Source organism: Phoxinus phoxinus (genome assembly GCF_949152265.1).
Source record: "Phoxinus phoxinus genome assembly, chromosome: 6".
Lineage (NCBI taxonomy): Eukaryota > Metazoa > Chordata > Actinopteri > Cypriniformes > Leuciscidae > Phoxinus > Phoxinus phoxinus.
This window is the reverse complement of record NC_136881.1, coordinates 31,844,564-31,870,195: the sequence shown is the minus strand read 5'-3', so window position 1 is coordinate 31,870,195 and position 25,632 is coordinate 31,844,564. Positions and strand designations below refer to the sequence as shown.

Here is a 25,632-nt window from a genome sequence, read left to right as displayed (position 1 = left end):
CAGTCTCGATCGCACCCTTCGCCAGCAGGGTGGCGACCTCCGCTCTCATGACAGGGGCATTGCCACCGACCAAAGTGAAGCGGACTCCCCTGAAGCGGGGAGGAGACCGCGCGAACTGAATCGCATAGCCGAGCCTGATGGTCCGCGCGAGCCAGCGGGACAGGTTGGGAAGCTCTAACCAGGCTCCCAAGGACTGTGCCAGCGGGGTCATGCGGACGACAGACGTCCCCGCGGGGGTGCAGCGAAGCGGAATGACCGGCCCGGACGTGGGTGGCATAGCGGCCCGGTGTGGGGGCACGGTCATTAGCCGCGTCCTGCCAGAGGGAGCCAGGGAAGGACCAGCGTTCCACGGGGGCGTGCTCTGGCAGGGGTCTGGCGACAGAAGGGGATGAGAGCGGCGGGGCCCGTGGGCGGCGCGCACTGTCATTCCCTTCTGGGGGCTCAGAGATGGGGATATCAGTTCTTTCTTTAACCACATTAGGGTGCTGCCCACCCGTGGGTGAGCAGCGGGGAGTGGAGAACAAAGGATTCTCCCCCGGCCCTCCACCGGGGGAAGGAGTGGTCCTGCTACCATCTCCTGAGAAGAACTGATGGCCATCTCTGAGCAGCCCGTCTCAGGAGCGCCGCTTGGCCTGGCGTTTAGCGGGGCGCGGGGCTGGAGAGGGCTGGGGCGCCTGCCTGCGGCGTCCTCCACGACGCGGCCCGGGTGAAGGCTGCTGCTGGGGCCGTGCGGGAGGGGCGGGAGCCGCGGGAGGGCGCCCTCGGCGGCGAGCAGGCTGAGGCGTCTGAACCGACGGCTGGGTGGAGGCAGCAGCGGGCCGTCGGGGCAGAATATGACGAATAGCCTCAGTCTGCTTCTGGGCGGTTGAAAACTGTTGGGCAAAATCTTCAACCGCTCCGCCGAAGAGGCCAGCCTGGGATATGGGGGCGTCAAGCAGACGAGTCCGCTCAGCGTCCCTCATATCGGCCAGGTTGAGCCAGAGGTGTCTCTCCTGGACCACACTAGTGGACATCACCTGGCCCAGGGAGCGTGCGGTCACTTTCGTCGCCCGGAGAGCGAGGTCAGTGGCGGCACGCAGCTCATTGAAGAGCCCTGGGTCAGTCCTCCCCTCGTGCATGTCCCTGAGCATCTGGGCCTGGTAGACCTGCAGAGTGGCCATGGCATGCAATGAGGCGGCTGCCTGCCCCGCAGCTCTATAGGTCTTCGCCACCAGGGTCGACGAAAACCTACAGGCCTTGGAGGGGTGCTTAGGATCACCACGGGAAGAAGCACTCTGTGGACACAGTTGCATCGCAACAGAGCGTTCAACCATAGGCACCCCAGTGTACCCGTAAACAGCCGCCTGATCGAGAGGAGGAAAGGCGGAGGAGGTCGCCGAGCGATCACGGGAAGACAAGGGTGTCTTCCAGGACCTCGAGACCTCCTCATGCACATCCGGGAAGAAAGGCATTGGGGTTGGACGCCGACGTGAATCGGCGGCCGCGCCCAAAAACCAATCGTCCAGACGCGAGCGCTCGGGGCAGGGTGGCGGATTGCACTCTAACCCGATGCTCGCGGCTGCCCGGGAAAGCATGGCCGTCAGCTCGGGATCAGGATCGGGCAATGCTGACGCGCCCGGAGGCGGCAGCACAGCCGACCCCTCATCTCCCGAGGACTCCTGCCCACCTTGTGATGCTGTGATCGACATAGCATCGTCATTAGGAGCGCCAGACGGCGCACTCGGTCCGCCGCCGACCGTTGGCCGGGACTGATCGAGCGCATCATCTGGTCGGCTCGCGGGTTGCGGCACTTGAGAGGGGGATGTGGCCCGAGGACGAATCGTCGGTTGTTGTTGCCACACCGTCACCCTCAGGTCACCCTGGCCACCAGCCGAAGTACCAGCTCTATTACTAGAGGGGGTAGATCGGGGTGTGGATGAGGGGACTCTCACTCTTTCGAGATCACTGAGTCTCGACCGTAGTGTCGCGATGGTCATGTTTCCGCAATGAAAACATGAGTCATCCACAAGCGCTGCTTTGGCGTGCTCTAAGCCCAAACACGCAAAACAGCGATTGTGCCCATCTAAATCAGACAGCCAGTGACCACAACCAGAAGGGCACGGGCGATGCATCTTTAAAAAGACGTGCCACGCGCTTTGCTCTTTTAGAGAGAAGGAGAAATCCCCGCAGATGCTGAAGCGACCAGGGAGAGAACACACACACACTGGCAGATCACTGCTCAGATCGCAGGGAATGTGCACTCGCTGGAACTCGCTGTCACACCAACACCTGGAGGGAAGCTCGTCTCGAAGAGGAATAGAGATGATACTCAGGATGGCTTGTGGAGTGAAGGATAAACTTGGCTCCGAAAGCGAAAACATATCTGCATGTTGCCGGCTCACTTCCTTATATACCCACACTGTGGGGCGGAGTTACGCTATGCAAATTCAGCAGACCCATGGCATTTGCTTGCCATTGGCTCGTTTTATTAATATTCGAAGAGGATAGGCTTCTAAGCGAACCCCATTCGTCGTCATTTCGACGTAACTCGAAGTGACTACGAAAGGGAACTCATTGCTAGTGCTGGTGTGAGCAACAGAACAAGGATATAATATATTTTCCTTGAATGTACAGCTTACCTCTTACATGTAAACACACATTCAGCAGTAGAAAGGCAATGCAGTTGTTGTGTGTGTTTTTTTTTTTTTTTTTTTCATCTGTGTCGGTAATGACTTTATTGTATGTATGCCAGTTGTTTCTCTGTGGTCAGGACTATTTTAAGAGAGCTGCTCTCAGCAAAAACAAGCCACCCGCACCATTAATGAGTAATCTCTTCAGCAGAGATCAGCCAAATAGAGATGTATATACTCTATAGGTCTATCATTTTGTAAGATGTAGGGTGACAGTCTGGAGAAACACATTTGGGGTTGTAAATCTCAGAAGAACAGTGAAGTTGCTATACCATGTGATTACAGAGTGTGCAAATGTAATGATGGCTAAAAGTTTGAGATAGTATCGAGTCAGTCCTTTTCACAAATTATTAACTTAAACTAAATTGTTAATTTAAAGGGGTTGTTAATTATGATTTCACCTTTTTAACTTTAGTTAGTGTGTATGTTGCGGTTTGAGCAGAAACAACATCTGTAAAATTACAACGCTCAAAGTTCAAAGCGAAGGGAGATATTTTCTTTTTCAGAAATCACTTTTTAAGGACTACAATAAATTGCTGGTAGGGACTACAATGAGCTTCTTCACGGGTTAGTGACGTCACTTACCCTAAAATTTACATAAACCCCGCCCCCGCCCGCGATTTATAGATTTTCATGACAAAATAGGCTTATCAATGACTTGAAGATAGTTAACTCCACATCAGCTACATAAATACATTAACTAACCATTCAGAAATGTCCTGTTGCTTCTACATGTTGTCACTTCTTCTTGAGTCTCTCCATCTTTGTCAGACTCCGGTTTGAACATAAAAGGCTGTACAGTTTTTGAAATTTTCAGTGTGTGTCTGTGTGAGGTAATCGACGATGCTAACAGGTGAGCACTTGAAGCTCCGCCCTCTTTGCCGGGAGCAGCAGCTCATTTGCATTTAAAGGGACGCACACAAAAACAGTGCGTTTTTGCTCACCCCCAAAAATAGAACATTTTAACGTGCTATAAAAAATATCTGTGGGGTATCTTGAGCTAAAACTTCACATACACACTCTGGGGCCATCAGAGACTTATTTTACATCTCGTGAAAAGGGCATTATAGGACCCCTTTAATAAATCATTCAACGATAATCACAAACACAGTTTGAGGAATACTTCCCTCAACCAGACCGCAATAGTGTTGTGGCTAACTCACTTTCTTTTGAACAAACAAAGGAAAAATAGGTTTTAGTTAAAAATATGCATTTTCAACATATTTTTAATTGAGGTAAAAAGCAAGTAAAATCTGTATCTTTGAGTGCTGCATTGCCTTTTGTCATTGTGGCCATCTGACCATCAGCCACTGACATGTTCCAAAGACTTCCGCTGTATTGTGACTGTCACCCTTTATCTGCTCTGTGTGCTTTCATTATTCTTGGCCATTTCTCTCTCTTTCTCTTATACTTCTCTACCCCCCCCCCCCCCTCCTCTTCCTATTGCATCCGCTATTCTCCCTCTCTCTTTATTTGTTTCCTCTGCTGCATTTCCTCTTGTCCTCTTCTTTGTCATTTTTATCCTCCTCACTCTCTCGCTCCATCTCGCTCATTCCCCTCTAACTCTCCTCTGCCCCTGTGGCAAGAGAGAGAGAAAAAAACTGTTTGTGGAGGAAGGAAACAGCAGAAAACGAAATGACTGGATATATTCCTGATGGTTAGAAAGGTGGAAAGTAAAATGTACTGTGAAATGGTACAGTGGGTTTAAGTTGCTTCCTGTCAAACACAGCTACGCCCTCTTGTCCAACATGTAACAAACTCATTGGGAGAACATTCTTGGTTTGACACCAGTTTCACTGCTACCAGCTCCTGCAGTGCAGGCCAGACTTCAGACGTTTTTAGCATGCTGACAGAGTCCTGTGCTTCAGCGTGTTAACAGCCTAACAGTTATCAGACTGTCAGCAGCTAGCTAAAACCCTGTCGGAGAAGTTCTGTCTCTAACTTCATCCTCTTTAATGCTCCGCCAACTAGTTGATTAATCATTCAGACAACCCACCGGGTAGTCGGTTTTAAAAATATTTTGGTTTTGCACATCCCTAATAAAAACCTGCACATCAAGGAGTTCTGGAAGTTGCACAGCTGTCAGAATTGGTGATTTCAGCACCGCTAAGAGCCCGATATCCTTCAAAATCCAAGAAAGTACTGGGGTGACACCATCTCAACCAAAATCAGGCCAAAACTAAGTTCGTTTGAAGGGAGTTTCAGGAGTTCCACACATGACATATGGGCAAACATGAATTCAATAAGAATTCATGAATATATATTCATATGAAAACATACGTAATTAACAATTCATTCCCACGTCTTGCTAATACAGTATACGTCTTGTGTCACAGTTATCTGGACTTATGTTTTCATGGACTTTCAGTTTGTTTTCATTCATCACATGTGTTCCTTTGTTTAATTTTCCCGCCGCTCATCAGTTGTCATGGACACTCATCAGATTATCACACCTGTTCGTAATCTCCTTATTATCACTTTGCATTTAAGTTCCTCACCTTCACTCTGTGTTTTTCGGTTGTTGTTTGTGTGTATGTTACACACGCTGTTACTGTTACCTCATTGTGGGTTACCTGAATTTGTTTTCATTAAAGAACCATTTTGTTTATAGAAACCATTTTGAACTCTCCTTCTTCATCCCTGTGACCGATTTTACTAATGCGTTCCCTCGTCTTAATAAATCTTGTGCACGATATAGCTTAATAATTCATTCCCTCATTTTACTATTGTGGCCTCGTTTTTAGTTAAATCAAAATGGGGAACATTAGTACAATGTTTTTCCCCTGCATTTCATGTGCGGGACTCCGTACAAAACCGCTTGCCAAAGTGAACTTTCCAAAAAATTTGCCTCTACAGTAGCTGGTAAACCTTTTTGAACTACCATTGAGTCTGTGGTGATAGGTGCGCTCTGGAGTGTCTGTACCGACAGCACTCCAAGAGCTAGTGGCGCCATTTAGCTGCTGTGTGCGGGACATATTTAGTATTTCAGTCCAATATGAACACTCGGCAAGCACAGAATGCAAGTCAAAATCATTATTGGCTGCTATATGAATTTGTCAGTTGTTGCATTGTAATTACGTAAATATATTGTCTGATGTGTTGCGTGTTTCAGATTAAAGCATGCCACTGTGTTTTACAAGTAAGCAGCTCATGATAATGAATGAGTGTTTTTAGTGACATGGAGTGACTTGTTTGCAGTAAATGCTGCTTAACATCTTCCCAAGTTTTAAAATGAGAATCATTTGTAAATATGTTGGCAACAAATGAGAAGCTTCTCACTGCAGTTTTTCCACCCAAATAAGCTATGGATAGCAAATAAATTAAAACAACAATAAATGTTAGTATTGTAGATTTACTGTTCTGTAAAAATAAATGGTTGTTAATGTTGTTCTTCTACTTCTTGTACAATTTTACTGATCTAAGAAAAGCTGACCTGAAACTACTCATTGACTGTCTGACAATGAGAACTTCCGTCAATATACCGAAGTTGTGGGAAAGAAGCTGACACCAGATCAGTAAAAAAAATGATTTTTTTCTTTGCATTTGAAATACAGAAGATTTATTTGGGGGGAGGGGGGGGGGGGGGGGTTAATGGCAGGAACACTGGAGGGGTGTGTGTTTGTGGGCATTGAATGTTTTGCTTGTCTGATATTTAGCGTGGGTTAATCTAAGCTTTAATCTTCACCACTCCAGGGCAGGATCTCTGGGAACGGGCTGCAAAGAAGTTTAGGCTCAGGGTTTAAATTTAGGATGCGAGGCAGGAATATGCAAAAACAGAATCAGCCGCCCTTTGATATTCTCAGTGATCCAGTGTCCTCGTTTTCTCAAATGCACACAAAGTTGGTAATGTCATAGTTTCATTCAATTTCATATCTTATATACACACTTCTCAAAAGATACTAGTATCTGCAAATTGAGGTCAGTGTAATGAGTTGGAGTGAATAAAAGAGGTCAAAAATGGCTCTGCTGGCTTTAGTCAGCTGTGCATGAAGTGTGTGTGTGTATGTGTGTGTTGGGGTCAGGATGCGTCTAGCCTGATTGAGCTGTCTCTAATCCTCTCTAGTGTTTAAGCGTCACACGGCATCACAGGTTTACTGCCCATGCGATTATCACTATTTATGCGAGGGTTGTTAATTTGATCCGTTAATCTAGTGTGATTTCATTTTTTTGTTTTGTAAAGTGCTAAATGCAATTAATCATGCCCCCTAACCCATATGTAAAATCTGCGAAAAGGATATTTTCCGATTCAAGCCAGATTGATTTGATTCCTAAATGGATTGCTGTGAACTGTAAGTCAGTTATTATAAATGGCTTATATTTAATGATACAAAACACAACAACCAATATATTGACTTTTTTTAAGCCTTTTTTTTATAATGTCTGTGTCTATGTAATATTTTACTCATCTGTCACAATGGAATGTCTTTATATGACTTCATTCTTCATTTCTGATAATACAATTTACAAAAAAAAAATTCTTGAAATAACAACAATAAAAGCATGTGTTGTCACTTCAGCGGTAAAGCTTTCCATGTCTTTGTGGCAGTCTCTCAGTTAACACGGCTCTTCCTCCATATGAAAGCTAATGGATCTGAACCAGTCAGCTTGCCGACCCGTCCTGACTCCACTGTGTAGAAATTGCATGTGTGAAAGTGTCGCATTTCTGCCATTTCGCTCTCCTCGTTATGACTGCTGTTATTATCATCCTGGCAACCAGGCACAAATAGTGTAATTATTCCTGTTACCATTTCCGCAGGATAATTGAAGCATTATTCGGTGATAATGGAACTGAAATAGATCTTGCGCAGCTTCCTTCCGGCGTGCTTTTCTGGAGATGGCTGTGTGATATACTGGTCAGCTCATGGTGAAAATAGACCTTATTTCTTTCCTACAAATAAATGAAGTGAATAAGTGAAGTCCTATTCGGTTTTCTTGGGGTGTGCGTTTTTTTTTAGCCGAGAGTGAACTGCTAAACCTAGTCTGGGCTTAGTTTCTTTTTTCTCTATCTTTAACTTTTTTTTGGTGTTAAGCATAGTTTTCATCTCTACTGCCTGTGACCTTATCAGAACAGACATGCGATTCATTTTTGGTCCGCAACTCGCCAAAGGACCCAGTAACCATAATGGTCATCATAAGAGTCTATAATGTAACATCTACTTTTTATTCTCCAAGGAACCGCAAAACCCTGTATAGTGAAATATGGTTCTTGATAAGAAGAGGGTTTTGTTGCTGCTAAGACCCACTGACCCACTTTATTTTTAAGTGGTGAAGTGTGAATGGTTACACCAATTTCAAGGTGTAAAATTTGTGTAAAACTGAGCAGGAGAGGTCTCAAAAGTGTGGTTTAATCTCTGTTAAGTCTGTTGTGTAGGACTCTGGAGTGTGTTTGACACCGTGCTTTAGGGAGTGTTTGACACAGCGACTGAGACCTCTCTTGAGGATTCACTGACAGCTACATCAGAAAAGAAGAATTACGAAACACAGTTTGAGCACAAAAGAATGGCGATGCTCACTGACAAGTGAGGAACTGTGACTGGAGCATACAGTGGATGATGGTTTGATCTCATGATGATTCTTCTCACACCAGGCTGTTCAATTGTGTCATTTTTAATGAAAAAAGTTCAAGCCAACTTTCTTGTTGCCAGTATTGGGAAATTGTTCAGCACATCATTATATCTGTCATATTTTCACTTTTCAAATGATGTAAGGCTTTTGTGTAATTTCACATCTTGCTTTATCACAATATTTCATGTTCTTCCATCTGAACTGACTGAAATAATGCGGAAATAGAATAAAATAACAAACTATTTGAAATGTTGCTTTGGCTAACTGGAAAATGAATAAGTTTGTTGAAATACTAAAAATACTTAAACTAAAACTAAAACTGGAATACAGTACATATAAATGAAAGCTATATAGAAATAAAAAAACGAATAAAAATTATATTGCTAACAATGAAAATATTAATAATTTTTTTTTAAATGACAACTGAAAATCTAAAAATTATATCTAATTAATAATAATAATATAAATAATACTAAAATAACACTGCTCATGCAATGCTCATTCAGTAAGTCCATGCATTGAAATGTTCCTTCATAATTGGCATTCAAATGCTGTTTTAAGTATAATTATCTACGAAGTCAAAAAAAGAGAGTGAGCTTACAGAAGTGATCAATAATTCTTCATTCACTCTAAAGATTACTTCAAACACACCGATTTATGAACGTTGGTATGCATTGGTATTCCAAAACAATCCTGTAACGGAGCCGAAATGGAACTCTCAAATATAAAGAACATAAAACTGTGTAAAAGTTGCTTCTGGGGAAATCACAAACTCTCTCACAACACTTTCTTCCACATTCTCTCGCAGCTTGAAGGATTTTTTTCTCTTAAGTTTCCCCTCAGTCAGGTAAACTTTTCTCCCTCCTGCTACGCAGGCCTGATCCTGTACCTCAGATGTCTACCTTAATCAGGAACCACCTGCTTACATTACCAGTGTTCAAAGGGCCTGGAGCTGGGCTTCGTACGCGCATATGTTTTTTGTAATGAGTATGTATGCAGGATCTAAAGATGCAGGAGGGAATCTAGGCCAGTGCTCCCGTGAATGACAATATGATTGAAAACCCCTACGTTACAGGATCCCCACTACCAAATGAAAGTCAATACTCTCTAACCTAAGATGTCATGGTTGGTGGGTTTCTAGTTTTTGAGTAGTGGTTCTCTAAAATCGTTTTTTTCAGTAGCTGATTCTAGCAGGGTGGCTGATGGCCACACCACACTTAAATAAGTTATCATGAAGAGTGCAATCTGGCTCTTCACAGTAACACTGTGGCAATCTCAAAATGCCTGTCTTGGCAAGATATAAATGTAAACACTATGTAAACGGCACTTTAGCTCTTTTAAATACTCTACCCTTTTCAGTGCTGCTGTATTTTCTGGTCATGTTGCTATGTTTCTGTTGTTTTGAAAGTTTAAAGTTTGGTGGGCTACAGCAATTCCTTTAATTAAAGGTGCATAGCGCAAGATTCTGAGTTTTTGCAGAACTATGCCACCTCTGGCGGCAAGCGAAACTGCAGCCAGAGATGTGCACGCTCATGGACCACACGCACACGCACGCTTGCACGAGCACGAGCTGTTCATAACCAAAGGAGCATCAGCCGCAAATCTTTTGTTTACAATCATAATGTCTTCAGAGGTAATAAGTTATAAATCTGCAAGTCATTTTAAATATGTGAAAGGAAAGGCAATTGAGTTAATTACACACTTATGTGTGAAGAAAAACGGGGGTAGTAGAAAACTTCGTTTTTTATTTCCATCTATCTCCATGTTGAACTGTGTTAATGTGTTTACTGTATCCACTTATGATTGTATTATTATGGAAACACGTTCATGAACAATATAAGTTGTTACTTTGTAAAAGCTCAAAGCTACACAGTCGGTCAAAAAAGTACACTCAATTGTCACAAGGTAATAAACAATTAAATGGCACTATGACGTTACCATAAAAGCCAAACATTTTATTGAGAAAAAAGCCAACTGAGCATCCCGTTTGAGCCCTAGAGCAGACCGGAGATCTCTCCATTTGTTGAAAGCCTTCCCTATGTTTACTCTCGTCTTATTCCGACGCCTGTCCAATTTGGCCCTTTTGGTTGCACTAGACAAAAGTTTTCTTTTTTTTATCTTACGATAAAAAAAAATGATGTTTTTCAACACACAAAAAAAAATGTTGGTGTTTGAAATGAACTAAGCAGGTCTCTTACAATCCATCTTCTACGGAGAATGCCGGCGAATACACAAACCTGCCAGACATAGCTATGTGTCTAAAATTCCGGCCCGAATCCCTCTTATTTATTTTACTTTACAGGATTATAGAGACAATCTCAGTGATCAGAGAAGGGCTCATTCAGCCCAACAGGCAATTGTTTAAGCATGCATGGGTTAGAAAACGGGTATTTTTAACATGAAAAGTTGCTTAATGCACCTTTAAACATTATTCAATCAAAAACGGGATGTGTACATCTTCAAGTATTATACCAAAGGTTATGTAATTTTTTTTGTAAATTCAGATACCAAATTAAAGGAAAAGTTTGTGAAGTTTGAGAACTTTGCAACTATATTTTAGGTTCATAATTAATATTTGAGAAATTTAGATCACTATATAATTTGATCTGTGTTGCTGGCACGTGATCTCATGAGAATACGTGTGTATTTTTACGTAAAGTAGTTCTACCACACGTACATTTATTTACGTTTTATACACACAGAAACGTATAATACTGACGTATACAGCACTAAAACGTAAAACATTTACGTATTGACAGCACAAAAACTTAATTTATTTACGTGAACAACTCTACCGACGTACAAATTTGTACATATTCCTATTTATGCATATTAAAATTGTAGCATTAACAGGGTTGCCAACTTTGAGACTTTGGCTGGAGTAAGACTTTTCTGTAAAATTTCACTGCGTGTGCACGGATACATTTTTTGGTAACCCTAAACCTAATTTTAAAAATGTCAGTCCTTGTTTACTTAGTATAAACCCTGATTTATACAAAAAAAATATAATAACCTAATAGAATGGAAACGCTTTTTCAGAATATACAATTCATTTATTGATTGCACTATAAAAAAAGAAAGATAGAGGTGATTAAATAACAAACATGTAAAACAACAACATCAATAAGAAATCTCAAATTAAAAGGGACACATAATAGTTACTCCACCTCCCCAGAAAACCACAACACACACGTTTCACACATTAGGCCTGTTGTATGGCAGTGGCAGTTTGGCCTGCTTCACTACCACTGCAGGAGGTTCGTATCTGAAGCAGGGTTCAAGGCTCATTTTCATTGTCATGATTGATGACAGGGTGCCATAAAGTGACAGTCTGTTCCTGGTGTCAGTCTTGTTTAGGCCAATAACTGAAAAGGTTTGCTCAGCATCCGCATTTGAGCAATGCTGGGTAAGTTACTTTAAAAAAGAAATTAGTTATAGTTAGCCTACTTCTCACAAAAAGTAACTCAGTTAGTAATTGAGTTACATTGTTACAAAAGTAACTAATTACCAGCGAAAGTAACTATTTCGCTGGTAGTTTTTTTTACTTAAAAAAAAGAAGAAGAAAGAAATACCCCCAATAATAAATAGCCTATGTTAAATTAACGCAATGGACACTAAATTAAACTAAATTATTATTATAAAACATTGTATACACTAACAAAAAGTGCTCTCAAAATACTGAACAATGTACCAACATAAATAATAAAATAAAATATTTTGGGGTTTTATTTTTATAACCTACAGAGAACGTAGGTCATCATCAGAGGTCATTTAAGCCAAATTCTAGTCGTGTTTGCCGCACGTGTTCACAACCGGTCAAACAAAGATGTTTTATTTGAACGTTCCCTTCAGGTTATTTTGGAGTTTTATTTTATTACCATCATGTAAACTAATTAAAACGCTGCAGATTATACCAATAGGCTACAGATCATCCAAATGCTGAAATGTATATTTAATTTATAACAAGCTATATTATGCTCGGACACACTCGCGCGTGTGCGTGAGAGCGATGCTGAAAGCGTGAGTGTCACGCCAGATGCGTGAGAGTTGGCAACCCTGCATTATCTTATCACGTTTTCAGTCGCATTTATTAATGCAGTTTACGTAATAGGCCTAAATAATAACATTTTGCTCTGTTCGTGCCTTCTACTGCGAACTCATTACGGATTAGCCTAACCTAACGTGCATGGTGTTAAAGAAGAATACACTTAATAAACCTTAAAAATACCTTCTTTAATCGTTTAACCATTTTGTAATATTATAGTTTATTTACCGTGAGACACAAAAGGCGTTTTCTCCTATTGTATAATACACTAAAACACAACATAAATTCACAAAAGACATCAATTTTATTAGCTTGATGTAATCAAAATCTGTAGAATGCATACGTTGTTTGCAAGAAACAGATCCAAATTCAGCCCTTTATCCATTATCAGCAGCGAGCGACCGTAAACGTCAAATCCCGCGCTCGTGATGATGAATTCAAAATTCAAAAATTGCGCCAGAGAATGTCTAATAAGGGAATCGTTACGACATGTTTTACGGCAGTAATATCAAACGCTCTTTGGCTCTCTCGCTCGCCCCAGAGCCTTTCAACCTATCTATGCTTTCAACCATAGATATCATGCTTTCAACGGCTCTGGCTTCGTCACAGATTGCGACATGCCGTGTTTCAGTCGGTGTAGGCTACTACATTTGAAATGGAGAAGCGCGCGCGCCTTCACAGAGCGAAGCCAGATTAACATTTTCATGGATTAATAACTTAAATTCTGCTCTGTACCTCATACAAAACTATGCTGCCAGATAGGACTGCAACTGCAACACATCGTCATATGAACGACTTTTGGTACCGGTTTTGACATTTTTGCAATAAATACGTTACATTATTGTGATTCACGTTAGGCCTACACTTTTCTGTCTGTTAACGTCATGTTTTTCTTCATAATTTGTAGCCTAACGTTACGTAGTTTTAAGAAATAGTTACGGGTAGGTTTATGAGTAGGAGTAACGTAGTGGCTCAAAATATCATTTACACATGTATCTCTGTCCATTAGGCCTATGTTTTATCATTTTTATATTATAAAATGGGTATGTTTAGGTTTGGGAGTAGGGTTAATGGATCTTAAATGTATCTATAAAATGGAAATTATACAAATATTTTTTTGATATTAAATATTCGTAAATAGTTAAAGTTTTGTAGCTGTAAAATCGTAATGGTAGGCTACGTTGCAGACGTCCATATTATACGTTTCAGCATCTATCCAAACGTAGAAATAAATAAGTACGTTTTCTTTGAAAATTACGTATTAATACCTATGTATTAACAATGACACCAGGCTGGTTGTTCCATTAAAAGTGAGATAATGCAGTCTGACTTGCAAAACAATGTCTGGATCCCACATTAAGACTCATTCTGAAGTCATTAGCCTGTAACATAATGTGTCATCTGAATCTTTTATAGTCTCAAGTTTAGCGAGATGGATGTGCAACATTTAAAGACTTTTCAACGGAGAAGCGTTTCTGTTTTAATAATAGATGTGCAGCAGACTCACCGGCCTTTGATTTTGTTAAGAAAGTCATGAAGCATGAAACTGATAACCGATCCTGTGATGTCTGCACCTTTTCCTTTTATCGTCCTATTAAACTGTCGTTCTCTGTTTTTAACATCTCTTTCATCCTTTCAAAAATTCACTCTCTTTTTCTCTTATCTCCTTTCTTTCCACAGTAAACATGACGAGTGCTACGTCCCCAGTCTTGCTAAAATGGGACCCCAAGAGTCTTGAGATTCGCACGCTGACTGTGGAGAGGTTGTTGGAGCCACTGGTCACACAGGTAATGTCCTGTTAGATTTACAATGCTTGCCGTTACTTATTTGCAGGTCCGGTTGATTAACCTACAAATTTTATTTAAACTTTGTTATTGTTGATAATTTTATCCTTAGCTGTGCTGTGTTTTTGGGTTGGGTTAAAGCCCGTCACACCAAGAATGATAACTATATTGGTGTCCACACCAACACAATATAGTTCTGTTTATGATAAGCAAATGCTCAAGCTCTTTAAAGCAGGATGGATTCTGATTTGCTGTAAATGTTTTTATTATTCATCAGCAGTAAATACATAATTCTGAGATTCCTACAATATTGTTTCTCTGTGCCATTATCGTTAGTTGTAAACTGGCCTTAAACATTAGTGGTCAACTGATATGGAAGTGAGGAAGTGTTAATTGTCCAAGTGGGCATGGTTTTTGGTTGCTAATCTCAAAATATTAAGCAATTTATTGCTTTTATAATTGCTTTATAATTGTAGCCTTATAATTGTCAAAATGTCCTGATGAGCCTCATTAAACAAATATTGAAGGCCCTATTTTAACGATCTAAGCGCATGGTCTAAAGCAGGGGTTTTCAAAGTCTAAGACAGTGGGCCTCCCTTTTGACATAACTTACCCAATGGCGCCCCTCCCCCCCTACACACACACACACACACACACACACACACACACACACACACACACACACACACACAGCAATGTCAGACTCTTAACTCTTCACTTTTATCATTGTTTGTGTTAACATGAAAAGTGCTGAAAAGTGGCCTCGTTTACACTGTCAATGAAATGTGACCCAATTCCGATTTTTTGCTCATATGTGACACAGATCGGATGTGTTCTATGACAGGCCTCATTCATATGTGAAAATAAATCAGATATAAATCAGATATGTGTCAATACGTCTGTCATATGATGTAAACAGGTAGATCGGATTTTCTGAGGCATTAGGCAACATCTCCGTGGAGTTTTTTGAGCACCATGGCGGATTCGCTATTTACATGGCGGAATTTGCAAGCGGAAAAACTGAACGCTTCTCTAGTGAGGAAACGGATTTGCTCGTGCCCAAGGTTAAAGTGCGTGAGCAGACCATCTACGGGACAAAGTGTACGCGCGTTGTGGACCTGCCTATAGGCGCACATTACTAACACGCTCTTTAAATAACAAAAAAAATATTGCGCCATTGACTTTAGACCAGGTTTCAGTTGTCTTTTTCAGTTGCCTCAAAATAGCAACGCGCAACAATTCGCCTGAACACACCTCGTTTTCAGACCAGCATGCCCATGGGCGCACAAATGGGGCAAATGCATTTGCTATTTAAACAACGTGGCGCAAGACGAGAAAATTATAAGCTGCATTGCACCTGCTGTATGATAGGGCCCTTAATATTCAAAATTAACTTACTGTACATCAGGGATGATCATCATAATGTCATTAATGGCGTGTTTGAAGTCTGCCTTGCATTGGCTGATTGCTGGACAGTGTAGAAAACTGTTCTAAGGCTTTGTCAGAGCAGTGCAGGCTGAATATAGGTTGATGCTGGATATTACATTGTTCAGTTTCCTGAAGTCCAGAGCTCACAGCAGGAATCTCATTTTAGACTTGGTTTTTCTTTGTTTACTTGTGTCTAGGGTATATCTAGGGTTTGTTAGGCTTAAAATACTAAGCACAGTTTGCAAATGAACAAACAAGCAAACTTCTTGGCCTTTCATACCATCAGTCAAAAGTTTGAACACAACTTATTTGCCTCATTTAAAAAAATAGTAAAGTCATTAAAAACACAACTGGAACTATGGGAATTATGCAGTGAGCAAAATGATAAACGAACCAGAGCTATCTTAAATTAGAACCTCTTCATAGCCGCCTTTTGTCATTGGATATATCATGAGATACAAATTCAGTCAAGTTTTACTGGTAGCATAGTCACCATGTACTAAGAAGGTCAACTTAAACAACCGTTAAAAGGTTTTGGATCAGCAATATAGGCTAGTTATAGAAAATGAATACTGTTATTCAATAAGGAGGAGGCATTCAATTGATCAAAAGTTACAGCAAGGACTTTTAAATTGTTACAGAACATTTCAGTTCAAGCAAATGCTTTTCTTTTGAACCATCTGTCCATCAAAAATGGTTCTTGAGTATCAAATCAGCCTATCAGAATGATTTCTAAAGCATTATGTGACACTGAAGACTTGAGTAATGGCTGCTGAAAATTCAGCTTTGCCATCACAGGAATAAATAACATTTTAAAATAATAAAAATAGAAATCAGCTATTTAAATTGTAATAATATTTCACAATAATACTGTTTTTACTGCATTTTTAATAGAATGCATTCACCCTTGGTGAGTATAAGAGGCTCAAACTAAACAAAACTATCTAACTAAAATAAGCAAACAAACAAACAGTCAATTAAAAAAAAAAAACTTATCAACCCCAAACTTCTGATTGGTGGTGTACAGACTTTTTCCCTTCAAAAAAGCTGAGATCGTTATTGTCTGATGGAAAATTACATTTCCCGTTAAACAGTATTTTCTATATTCTGAGCAATTATGTGTTTTTAAACCACTGTTTTATGTTTTTTATGTTTTTTCTCAGGGAATAAGTTGCCTGAATGAAGTGTTAGATCTCATAAACCAAAATCATGTCTTCCCATAAAAACTTCCCATTAAAAGCAGACCTGGAGCATTTTTCTTTTCACAGCTTTAATGGCTGAGTGCAGATGCCGGGCATGACCTCTCTATACATTAAATTATAGACAGCTCCATTCTGGCTCTTCTGTGAGAGAAAATGGGGGGTGGGGGGAAGGCTCTAGTTCATACACGCACTGTAATGTTTTGGGATTGACACTCATGTCCTGTACTAAACACCTTGTGACTGTACACTTGGATGCCAACTTGTTTGGTGTAAGCTTATTTTGACCAAATAAATTAGCATCCATAGACGTAGTAATACAAATCCAGGTATATGTTCTTTTTCTCTCCTGCATTCACTCACACATGCTTTGATCTTATGATGTGCCTTGACCTCTCACAGAGATGCCATTTACCATGCACAGCTCTGAGGACAGACAGTCCAGTTGTCTGGATCTAAATGCCCCGAAGCTGAATTTTCAAAGATAGGTTGGAAAAATGTTAGAATATGAGGCCAACAGTCTGTCTGACTATTATGTGAATTGGCTGCTTTGATCTGGAAGGGGGTGATTGCAGAAATACCATTGCCCTGGGGGTTTCTGAACATTCTGAGCTAATTCATGATCAGGGTATTAATAGTCAATTGTTAATATGTGGGATCATGTAGGAATAGTCAATTGACCATTCGCAAAGACCCGCCTTTAGTTACTGTTGCTATGTTCGACAAGCTACGCCTCTCTCACGCCACACATGTTCTCACGCAGTGAAAAATACATCGCGGAGCAGAGAGGACACTGACAACGTGCTGACAGACAGGACAGACCAGGTTACTTTTGATTAAACAAAGTCTCACCTTTCAAATTTGGTCTTTTTTTTTTTTTTTAAGAAATGTAAACAATAAATACCGTTTTGTGGCTCTTTAATGTGTCTGACAGATCGCTGTAGAGCCTCAGTTAAAGCAGCTCGTGAACCGGTCATCTCTTCCTTCTAGTTAATTTATAGCATCAAATAAACATGAATGAACATAAGAAGGAATGTTGTTTTAACCGTGGAAAGGCGTCAGACTCAAAATCCTTTCAAATCCTCCCATGTTAATCTACTAACTCTCCTGACTGCTTTGTCGGACAAAATGGCGGATGGCGAAGTATGATTGGTCAGATCGCCTGTCAATCAAGCTCCCTGCGAAGGGTCAATTGGTATTATGTGGAATCATGAAGGTTGACTGGCAAGTGTCCTTGTGGTCTGTAAAAAAAACAGCAAAGTTTAAAAACACAGATGTAATATATGGTTAAATGGCCAGAAAAATCCTGTTGCTGTTCACTTCAATCTATTTAAACACAGTTTGTCTAAATACTTTGCTATTTAGGAATTAAACAGGTAAAAATACATATAAGGTGTGGTGTAACTTTTACAGAGGGAAGCATTTTATATACACATTGAGTACCCATTTCCTAAAGGACTTCATTTGGATTTTGATTATTTGGGTAGTTGTTTTAATTACGTTTGTGCATTTTCAGATGTCTTTTATTTTTTGGTTATTGGATAATTGGCTAGTCAAGGTTGTCAGGAAGTGCTGGTGTAATTGTATATCTAGGGCCTCTAGAAGTCCTTTTATTTTTCCAAAATTATTTTGTAACAACGTTCAAGGCTTAGTGAAGAAGCTGGAAGCGGCGAACGTTTAGCATAACTTTATTCAACTTTATTTAAAACATTGTTAATTGCATTCTACCCTTGAATATTAATATATTTGATCATAAACGTAAGTTAAACCAAATTATGTTGGTAGGTTGTAGTGAAGACCTTTGAGATTCTGTGTGTATTAAGTTCATGTTCATACACCACAAGCGTCATGTGTGCTTGAATGTAGTACACTGCGCCATTCATTTAGACAGAGACGCGTATAACATGCAGTTAACATGCAAAAAACATGCAATTTTTTTTGTAGTTTAATGTTCACTAGTCCAAATCGTGATTTTTATTAATTGGTCCCCCTTACTTTTAATATATTCATTGCTAATTTTGCCAAGTTCTGTGACGCTATACAATAAATTTTGTTTTAAAGACAAGAATACTCAATTTCATACTCAAAATACAAATAGTTGTTCAGCCGTTCCTTGCAATGTTGTACAGGAAGCATGTAATAGCTCTGAACATAAGATGCAGCCTGTGAAAGAAAGAGTTTGATTTAAGATAAACAAGCGGATAAAAACATTTGCTCTCTGGGTGAGAGACGGATTGATACTGCCAATTTACAGCTTTTGTGAAATTTAGAGCTCAGCTTTCATCTCCCGACCCTTGCTATACACTCCCTTTCTTTCCCTCGTTGTTTCTCTCTCTCTCTCTCTCGCACACTCCTCGGCACAATATGTCAACTCCCCAAAGTTGTTCGCCTCAGCTTTACCATTGTTCTGTCACATAATGGCATAAGCAATCATGGGAATGCTAATGGATTCTTAACATGGCGTTAATACTTTATTTGGAATTGGCATCCCAGCTAAAAATTAGGCTTCGTTTCTCCACTCACTCACTCTATTAGGATCTCAGGAGGATCTCTGGAAATAAACCAGCTACTTACATGAAGAGGAAGAGGTATTGAGGTTAAGGGCCAATCCCAATTCTACCCCTTACCCCTTCACTTACCCCTTCCCCTCTGTTTTGCTCGTGCACGTGGAGGGGTAGGGCTGTCTCGATTCTCTTTTGGTTGGAGGGGAAGGGCTAGGGGGAAGGGCCAGATAGCCCTTCAAACGAAGATTTTTCGGGACCACACTTCAAACGAAGGGGTATGAGAAGTGTCACTGCATACACCGGCTACAGACGCAAAATGGCTGCCCAAGCAAAAAATTTGACCATAAATGTAAGAATTGTTGACTTTAATAAGTATTTTAACGACAAATAATTATTTGCTTTATGTTACATTCAATCTTGTGTTCATATTTACGGTCAGTTCCTTCAAAGAAACGTTTGTAAAAAAATCTCCTCTCCCCGAACAAAGCACACAAGCTATTGGTGTGTTCAAGTCATCTCGTAAAGATCGTATTTATGAGTTGAACGCACATGAACGCCACACAATGTCGTATTTCACACAGTTTCACACAGTAAATAAATAAATAGGACAAACATAGGTCTGTACCTCCAACGTGTTAATACAACACCACAGAAAACAAGTCCTGTGCATCTTGGAAGTTTGTGATAAACATCGGCGCATCTCCTGTGACGTAGGCGACGACGTATAATGACGTGTAGCGGTGTAGTAGTGGTGTCCCATTTCTTAGGGGAATATTTTCACCCCTACGCCTTGCCACTCTGTTTCAAGGGTCAAGGGGAAGGCGAAGGGTTAGACGAAGGGGAAAGGGGTAGAATTGGGATTGGGCCTAACTGGTGTCAGTTTATGTCGTGATTTGTAAAAACAAAACAAAAAAACCTCCTAATATGCAAGCTGGAATCAAATGTCTTTGTGCACCTATTGTACAAAGCAAATAGACAATTGAAAGGGTGATGTCTCAGACGAATGCCCTCTGAGAACACAATCAAACCTTGCTGTCTTTCTATATTTTCCACTTGACAAATTGTCTTTCATTTCAAAGGAAACAATCTTTAAGACCTCTGCAGTAACATTATAAGACATTAGTTTGGTTATTGTCAAACTGAGTGTCAATTCGGTTCGTTTAAGGAAAAAAGCGACATAATGAATTCTTAAGCAAAACACATGCACTCCTACGCAGGTTTTTATTGGAGTGGCGCCTCAACAAAGTATTCTGTGAAATGAGCCTGTCTCCTTGAGATAGGTTAAAGTCAATAAGTGTTGTAAGAAAGATGAGTTCTGATATAAGGTCAAAGCTGAGGAACGAACTTGAATACATTCCACTGCTTTCATTTTTATCTGATCTGTATGACACAAAGCTATACTGTGTCGCATGCTGTGATGCTTCATCGCAGAGGAAAGAAAATCTCTTTAAAGATCTCTTTAACATCTCAAATGTTTCTCCTAAATGAGGTTACTTTAACATCAAATGGAGACTTTTGCTAAAGTCTCCTGTTTTAGACTTGTCTCCTGAGACAAAAACTCTAACACTCTCACAATGGTCTCCTTTCAAGTTTTAGAAGAGATCTCAACAACATCACACACTGTGGTCAGATTTTTCTCCTTAGCTAGACTCTGGTGGTCTCTTTTTGGTCTCCTCTGAAGTTTAGAAAAGATCTTAACAACTTTACAAATCATATGTCTCAGTATGAACTCAAACATTTCAACCATAGGGTCCCTGCGGATCCTTAAAAAGTATTAAAAGGTCTTAAATTCGATATTTAAAATTTAAGGCCATAAAAAGTCTTAAAGTCTTATTTTTACTTATGAAAAGTCTTATTTTTACTTATGAAAGGTCTTATATTTTAGATGACACTTTGACTTAGACGTATCTAAATGCTTTCCAAATGAAAACTATCTAATTAGCGTACGTATTATTTTTATTATTCTATCTTTGTGGATTTGCTTGTTCACGTGACAATTCGCGTCATTTACGGCAGCGTATTAGCCTGCGTCTGTCTCCTGCGCGCGCGAGAGAGGAGAGGATAAGAGAACGAGTAAATGTCAGTAAATGTCATTCTTTGTGCTTAGGATTGTCTATGAACTATGATGATATTGTAATCATTGTTTTAACTACGTACGAGGCACCGCGAGTTCGAGCTGACATCGCGTTTGTCTCTCATGCTTGCTTTCACTGCGTGATTTGTCAGTGCAGTTATAGGTATGTCCCCAAATGAGTTTTTGTCTTATTATATTTATATCATATTATGTTGTTATATTAGAATATCACGAGCAAGAGTGCCGTTTTCCTGTGCACAATTGCAAATGTGCTATTTATTTTATACAACAGTTAAATTAACAATAAAGTTAACATTGTGTGTTACTTTTTATATTGTCAATATTGATTGTTTCCCCCTTTATTTCGCCGACGAGAATTTCATAATGAAACTGTAGTCCAACAGACAGCGATTATTTTTTAAAAACTGAAATCCGCGTTTTGAACGAATCATTTGATTCAATGAATGAATCAGCCGTTTGAACAAATCGCTTATTAAGACCACCTACTGGCGGATTTAGTTGCATATTTAAAGTACCCTTTAATTAAAATTATAAATAATTTCATATTTAAATATTGAATAGCTTTATTTATGCAATTGCAAATTAAGTGTAAATATAGTAATGCCAGTTCGGATGCCGCTTCTGTGTCACCTCTGCACTGCAAGGATGGTTTTTAATTTAATTATTTAATTTGACAGTGGTACGGTCTTATTCTAATAGAATTTAATTTGAATGTTAGAATTTGACATAAAAGGTGATGCATACCTCTAAATACATTTAGAAATAATTTCCATATTTAGGTGAAAATGCCCCTGGAAATCAATTTAAGGTGGCAAATATTGCCCCTTAATCATTTTTTTTATTTCAGTCACTACTGTGAACTGACCACTGCATAGATAGAATATGTTAAATATGAATATCTTTGTGAGTCTGCTGTCAACAACAGGCCTAAACCAGCCATGGTACCAGTACAAAATCAGTAAAATATCATCTAATTATTATCAACAAAACTTTGAAAATATCGAGATATATTTTTGTTAATATTGCAAACCCCTAATGTACAGTATTCATTTAGATTTCTTCAGGTCTTAAAAAGGTCTTAAAAAGCCTTAAATTTGACTTTACAAAATGTGCAGATACCCTATAATCAAATTAGTCTAGGATTAAGTCTTAAGCTATTCAATGTACCTTTCAGCAAAGAACGCTCCAGGGTTAGGACTTCTGTAAGTCAGTTTTGATAAAGGCATCGGGTACATTACTATTTCAAAGAACAAATGATGTGCCCTATGCACATGTACAGCTCTTATCTCCATTGTGTGTCAGCAACAAATAATGTTAACCTTCTGCATAACTTCACTCTTAATATAGGCTTAAACTCTGTATGTATGGGTGGTTTTTACTGTAGTCTCTTTTAAGTATTTGACTATTTGACACAATTTGTAAAGTTTATTTGCAAGTGCTTTTAATGCAAGACACCTTTATTAAGTTTATAAATGGACTTATGAGACAAAAAAGCTACAAAGTGTAGAATTGTCCCATTTGTTGTGTTCGCGAATGAGCAGAGACAGCGATCACACAGCCTAGCAGGTACATAACTGCACTTTATTGTACACTCGCAGAGTACAAAAACCCCGCTTAGGGCGTGGCTCACTCAGTAGCGATCCCACCCATCATACCTACTTCTCACCTTCCCCAAAAAAGTAACTTAGTGAATCCAAGAATGTTACTGTTCTGGCATAATAAACATACTCTACCCATTTTAACCAATACTATGCCATACTTTTATAACATAAAATAAAATAAAATAAAATAAAATGATTGCTTTAATAAACATCCTTTATCATAACTTTTTTGTCTTGCTTTCTTTCCCTTTACAATACTTTTACTCAATTTTATTACAATGATCTCTTTTTTTTCTTTTTTTAAATAAAAAATATAATGCACTTAATTGACTGCACTTTATTGAACACTCGCAGAGTACAACAACCCCGTTTATAGGGCGTAGCTCACTCTGTAGCGATCCCACCCATCATATATCACTACACCATTTAAGGCGAGACACTACAGGTGAATAGGGTACATTTTTTAACTAGCAGATATCACCATGAAACTTTCCCAGTTGATTATCTACATTAAGATGAGAAAAAAAAAATATTACAAATTTTCTGTAATTTAATGTTTAAATATGCAAATTAGGCAATATCTAAGTAAATATTTGCAAATTTGCATATATTTAAAAAAAAGAAATCTGAGTATTGGATAAAGCCAGGTTCAAAATGATCTTTTCATTGTGTTCACATATTAGCCTAGATGGGGGAAAAAAATTACAGGGGGATTTATGGATATTATCTACTTTTATATCCTGTAAATCAGAATATACTATCTATAGCCTTAAAAAATTGATTTTCGCCATGTTTTTTGGAATACAATGTTATATAAATCAGGCTATGAATAATATATTTACAAATCCCTCTGTAAATGTCTTCATAATTAATATAACTAGGTACAAGACTGGAAAGTTTGTTGTATATAGGTGCTACTGAAGTGGAGATTTTTGAAGTGTACTTTTTTTTTTTCACCACAAGTCTGAAAGAAGACATGTTATTGAAGACAAATATCCCAAAATCTCAAAATTGACCAGTGAAAATGTTTTTGCCTGCCGTGCCTCACCTTAAGGGGCTCATCTTTGTCTGGGATTGAGCAAACTAAATGGAGAAACTCTAGCTGAGTGTGTTCGTGTTCATGAGCTCAGTGTACAAAAACAGTGCCTTGACAGCCTTTTGGTGAATTTTGCACCCTGGTCTCAATGTATTCCGCTTTTATTAAAGGAAACTGCTTAGAAGAGGCCAGAGGACTAAGAGGCTTGTTGTAGTACTTGATTTCTTGGTGTTTGTGCAGTTTTTCTGGCTCTTCTTTCCCCCCATTTCACTACAGTATCTCTGTCCTGGGGTAAATGTATGCAGGCTTTTTGATTTATGACTGTCTCTAATTCAAACAATAGTTCAGCATATTCAGCTGAGGTGCTGCTTAAATCATGTTGCAGGAAGCAGAAGCTTAACGCCAGACCACGAGCTCGGGCTGTTGAAATGCTGAATTTTTAAAGTGATTTAAAATGCGGCCATTTGGTGTTGACTGGCTACGAGTCAAGGTCGTGACTCCATTGACGGATGAGGAGAAACTGGCTCATCAGGGTGTGGACTGAACTGGACACAAGGGATTTGTGACTCACTGGTAGAGCAATGCCCTGTGGATGTAAGATTCCAATGTAAGCAGTACTGCGCCTTCGTGGGATGGCCACATGGATGATGCATGTGCACTGAATCTTTTTATCAAAAAATATGATTTGATTCTGCTAAAGTCAACATATTTATTAATAACAGGGATTCATTTCTTAACAGATAATTCATTTAAGATTCATTTAAGGTTACTAATCTAATGGTATTTTTTTCATTTTCAGGTTAAGTACTTTTGGTGCATGAAACCTTAACTAACATTAAACAGTCAGAATTGGCTCATTTAAGGGATTCATCTTATCCAACAACGCAAATGGTGAAACATAATAGATTTTTTAAATGTTTGTCATGTTTAGTTTCCTTGTCTTATGTTTAATTTTAGTCATGGTTTCTTTGTCAATGTTCTGGTTATTTATTAGTTTGCCTTCCTCGTTTTTAATATGTTGCAGATTATGTTACACACCTGGTTCTTGTTGAGTTGCTCATTAGCTCTTGTATTTAAGCGCTCGGTTTGTTCAGTTCTTTGTTCGGTGTTGTCTTATCGGGCTTTCACACTGCACACCCGAGACTACCTGGAAGAGGTAGTCTGAGTTCGGTTGCTCCCAAATCGTGCCGCGGTTCGCGTGAATGTGAAAGCAACACGGACTCGGGTGCGCGCTTGTTCAGGAAGTAAAGTGACCTGCGCATGCGTTTTAGCTGATTATTATGTATTTAGTTAAATAAAACGCATGTAAGGGATGGTAGTGTTGATGATTTACCTTGGATAAGACGAGCGAGTGTATTCGCGCATAGCGCATGGAATCGGAAACAAATTTGGAAATCCACTGTCTCCTCAAAAGAGTCCGTTTGCAAGCAGCAGAAGACCACCTTATGCGACACACACAGTATAAACCTGAGTTGTTCACCTAGCTGCGCATAATAGCACCGGATTAATAAAAAACACAATATATTGACCCGCGTTCTGTTTTCTATCATGCGGCGTGCACGTTTGCAATGAGGTAATATGCACGCAAACGCACCAGGGTTTGATAGAATAAAGTTGAGTGTGAAACCAGACCAACGCAGCGGGGGGCGGCGGGAACAATCGCTCTCGGGCTCGGACCGCAGCAAACGAGCCCAGTGTAAAAGCCC

The 25,632-nt window shown here is 39.7% G+C and overlaps 1 protein-coding gene across 2 annotated transcripts in view; it reads left to right on the top strand.

The window, feature by feature from the left end:
• Positions 1-25,632, top strand: part of ctnna2 (catenin (cadherin-associated protein), alpha 2) — a 450,781-nt gene that overhangs the window by 16,878 nt on the left and 408,271 nt on the right. Inside the window, exons 1-2 of one of the 2 annotated variants that reach the window (XM_079617042.1) lie at positions 12,883-13,080; positions 13,960-14,066. In XM_079617042.1, the coding sequence (XP_079473168.1) occupies positions 13,965-14,066 (102 nt within the window). In that variant the 5' untranslated portion in view covers positions 12,883-13,080; positions 13,960-13,964. Of the gene's footprint in view, positions 1-12,882; positions 13,081-13,959; positions 14,067-25,632 lie in introns of those variants that run through there. The other variant, XM_079617041.1, reaches the window with a different exon arrangement.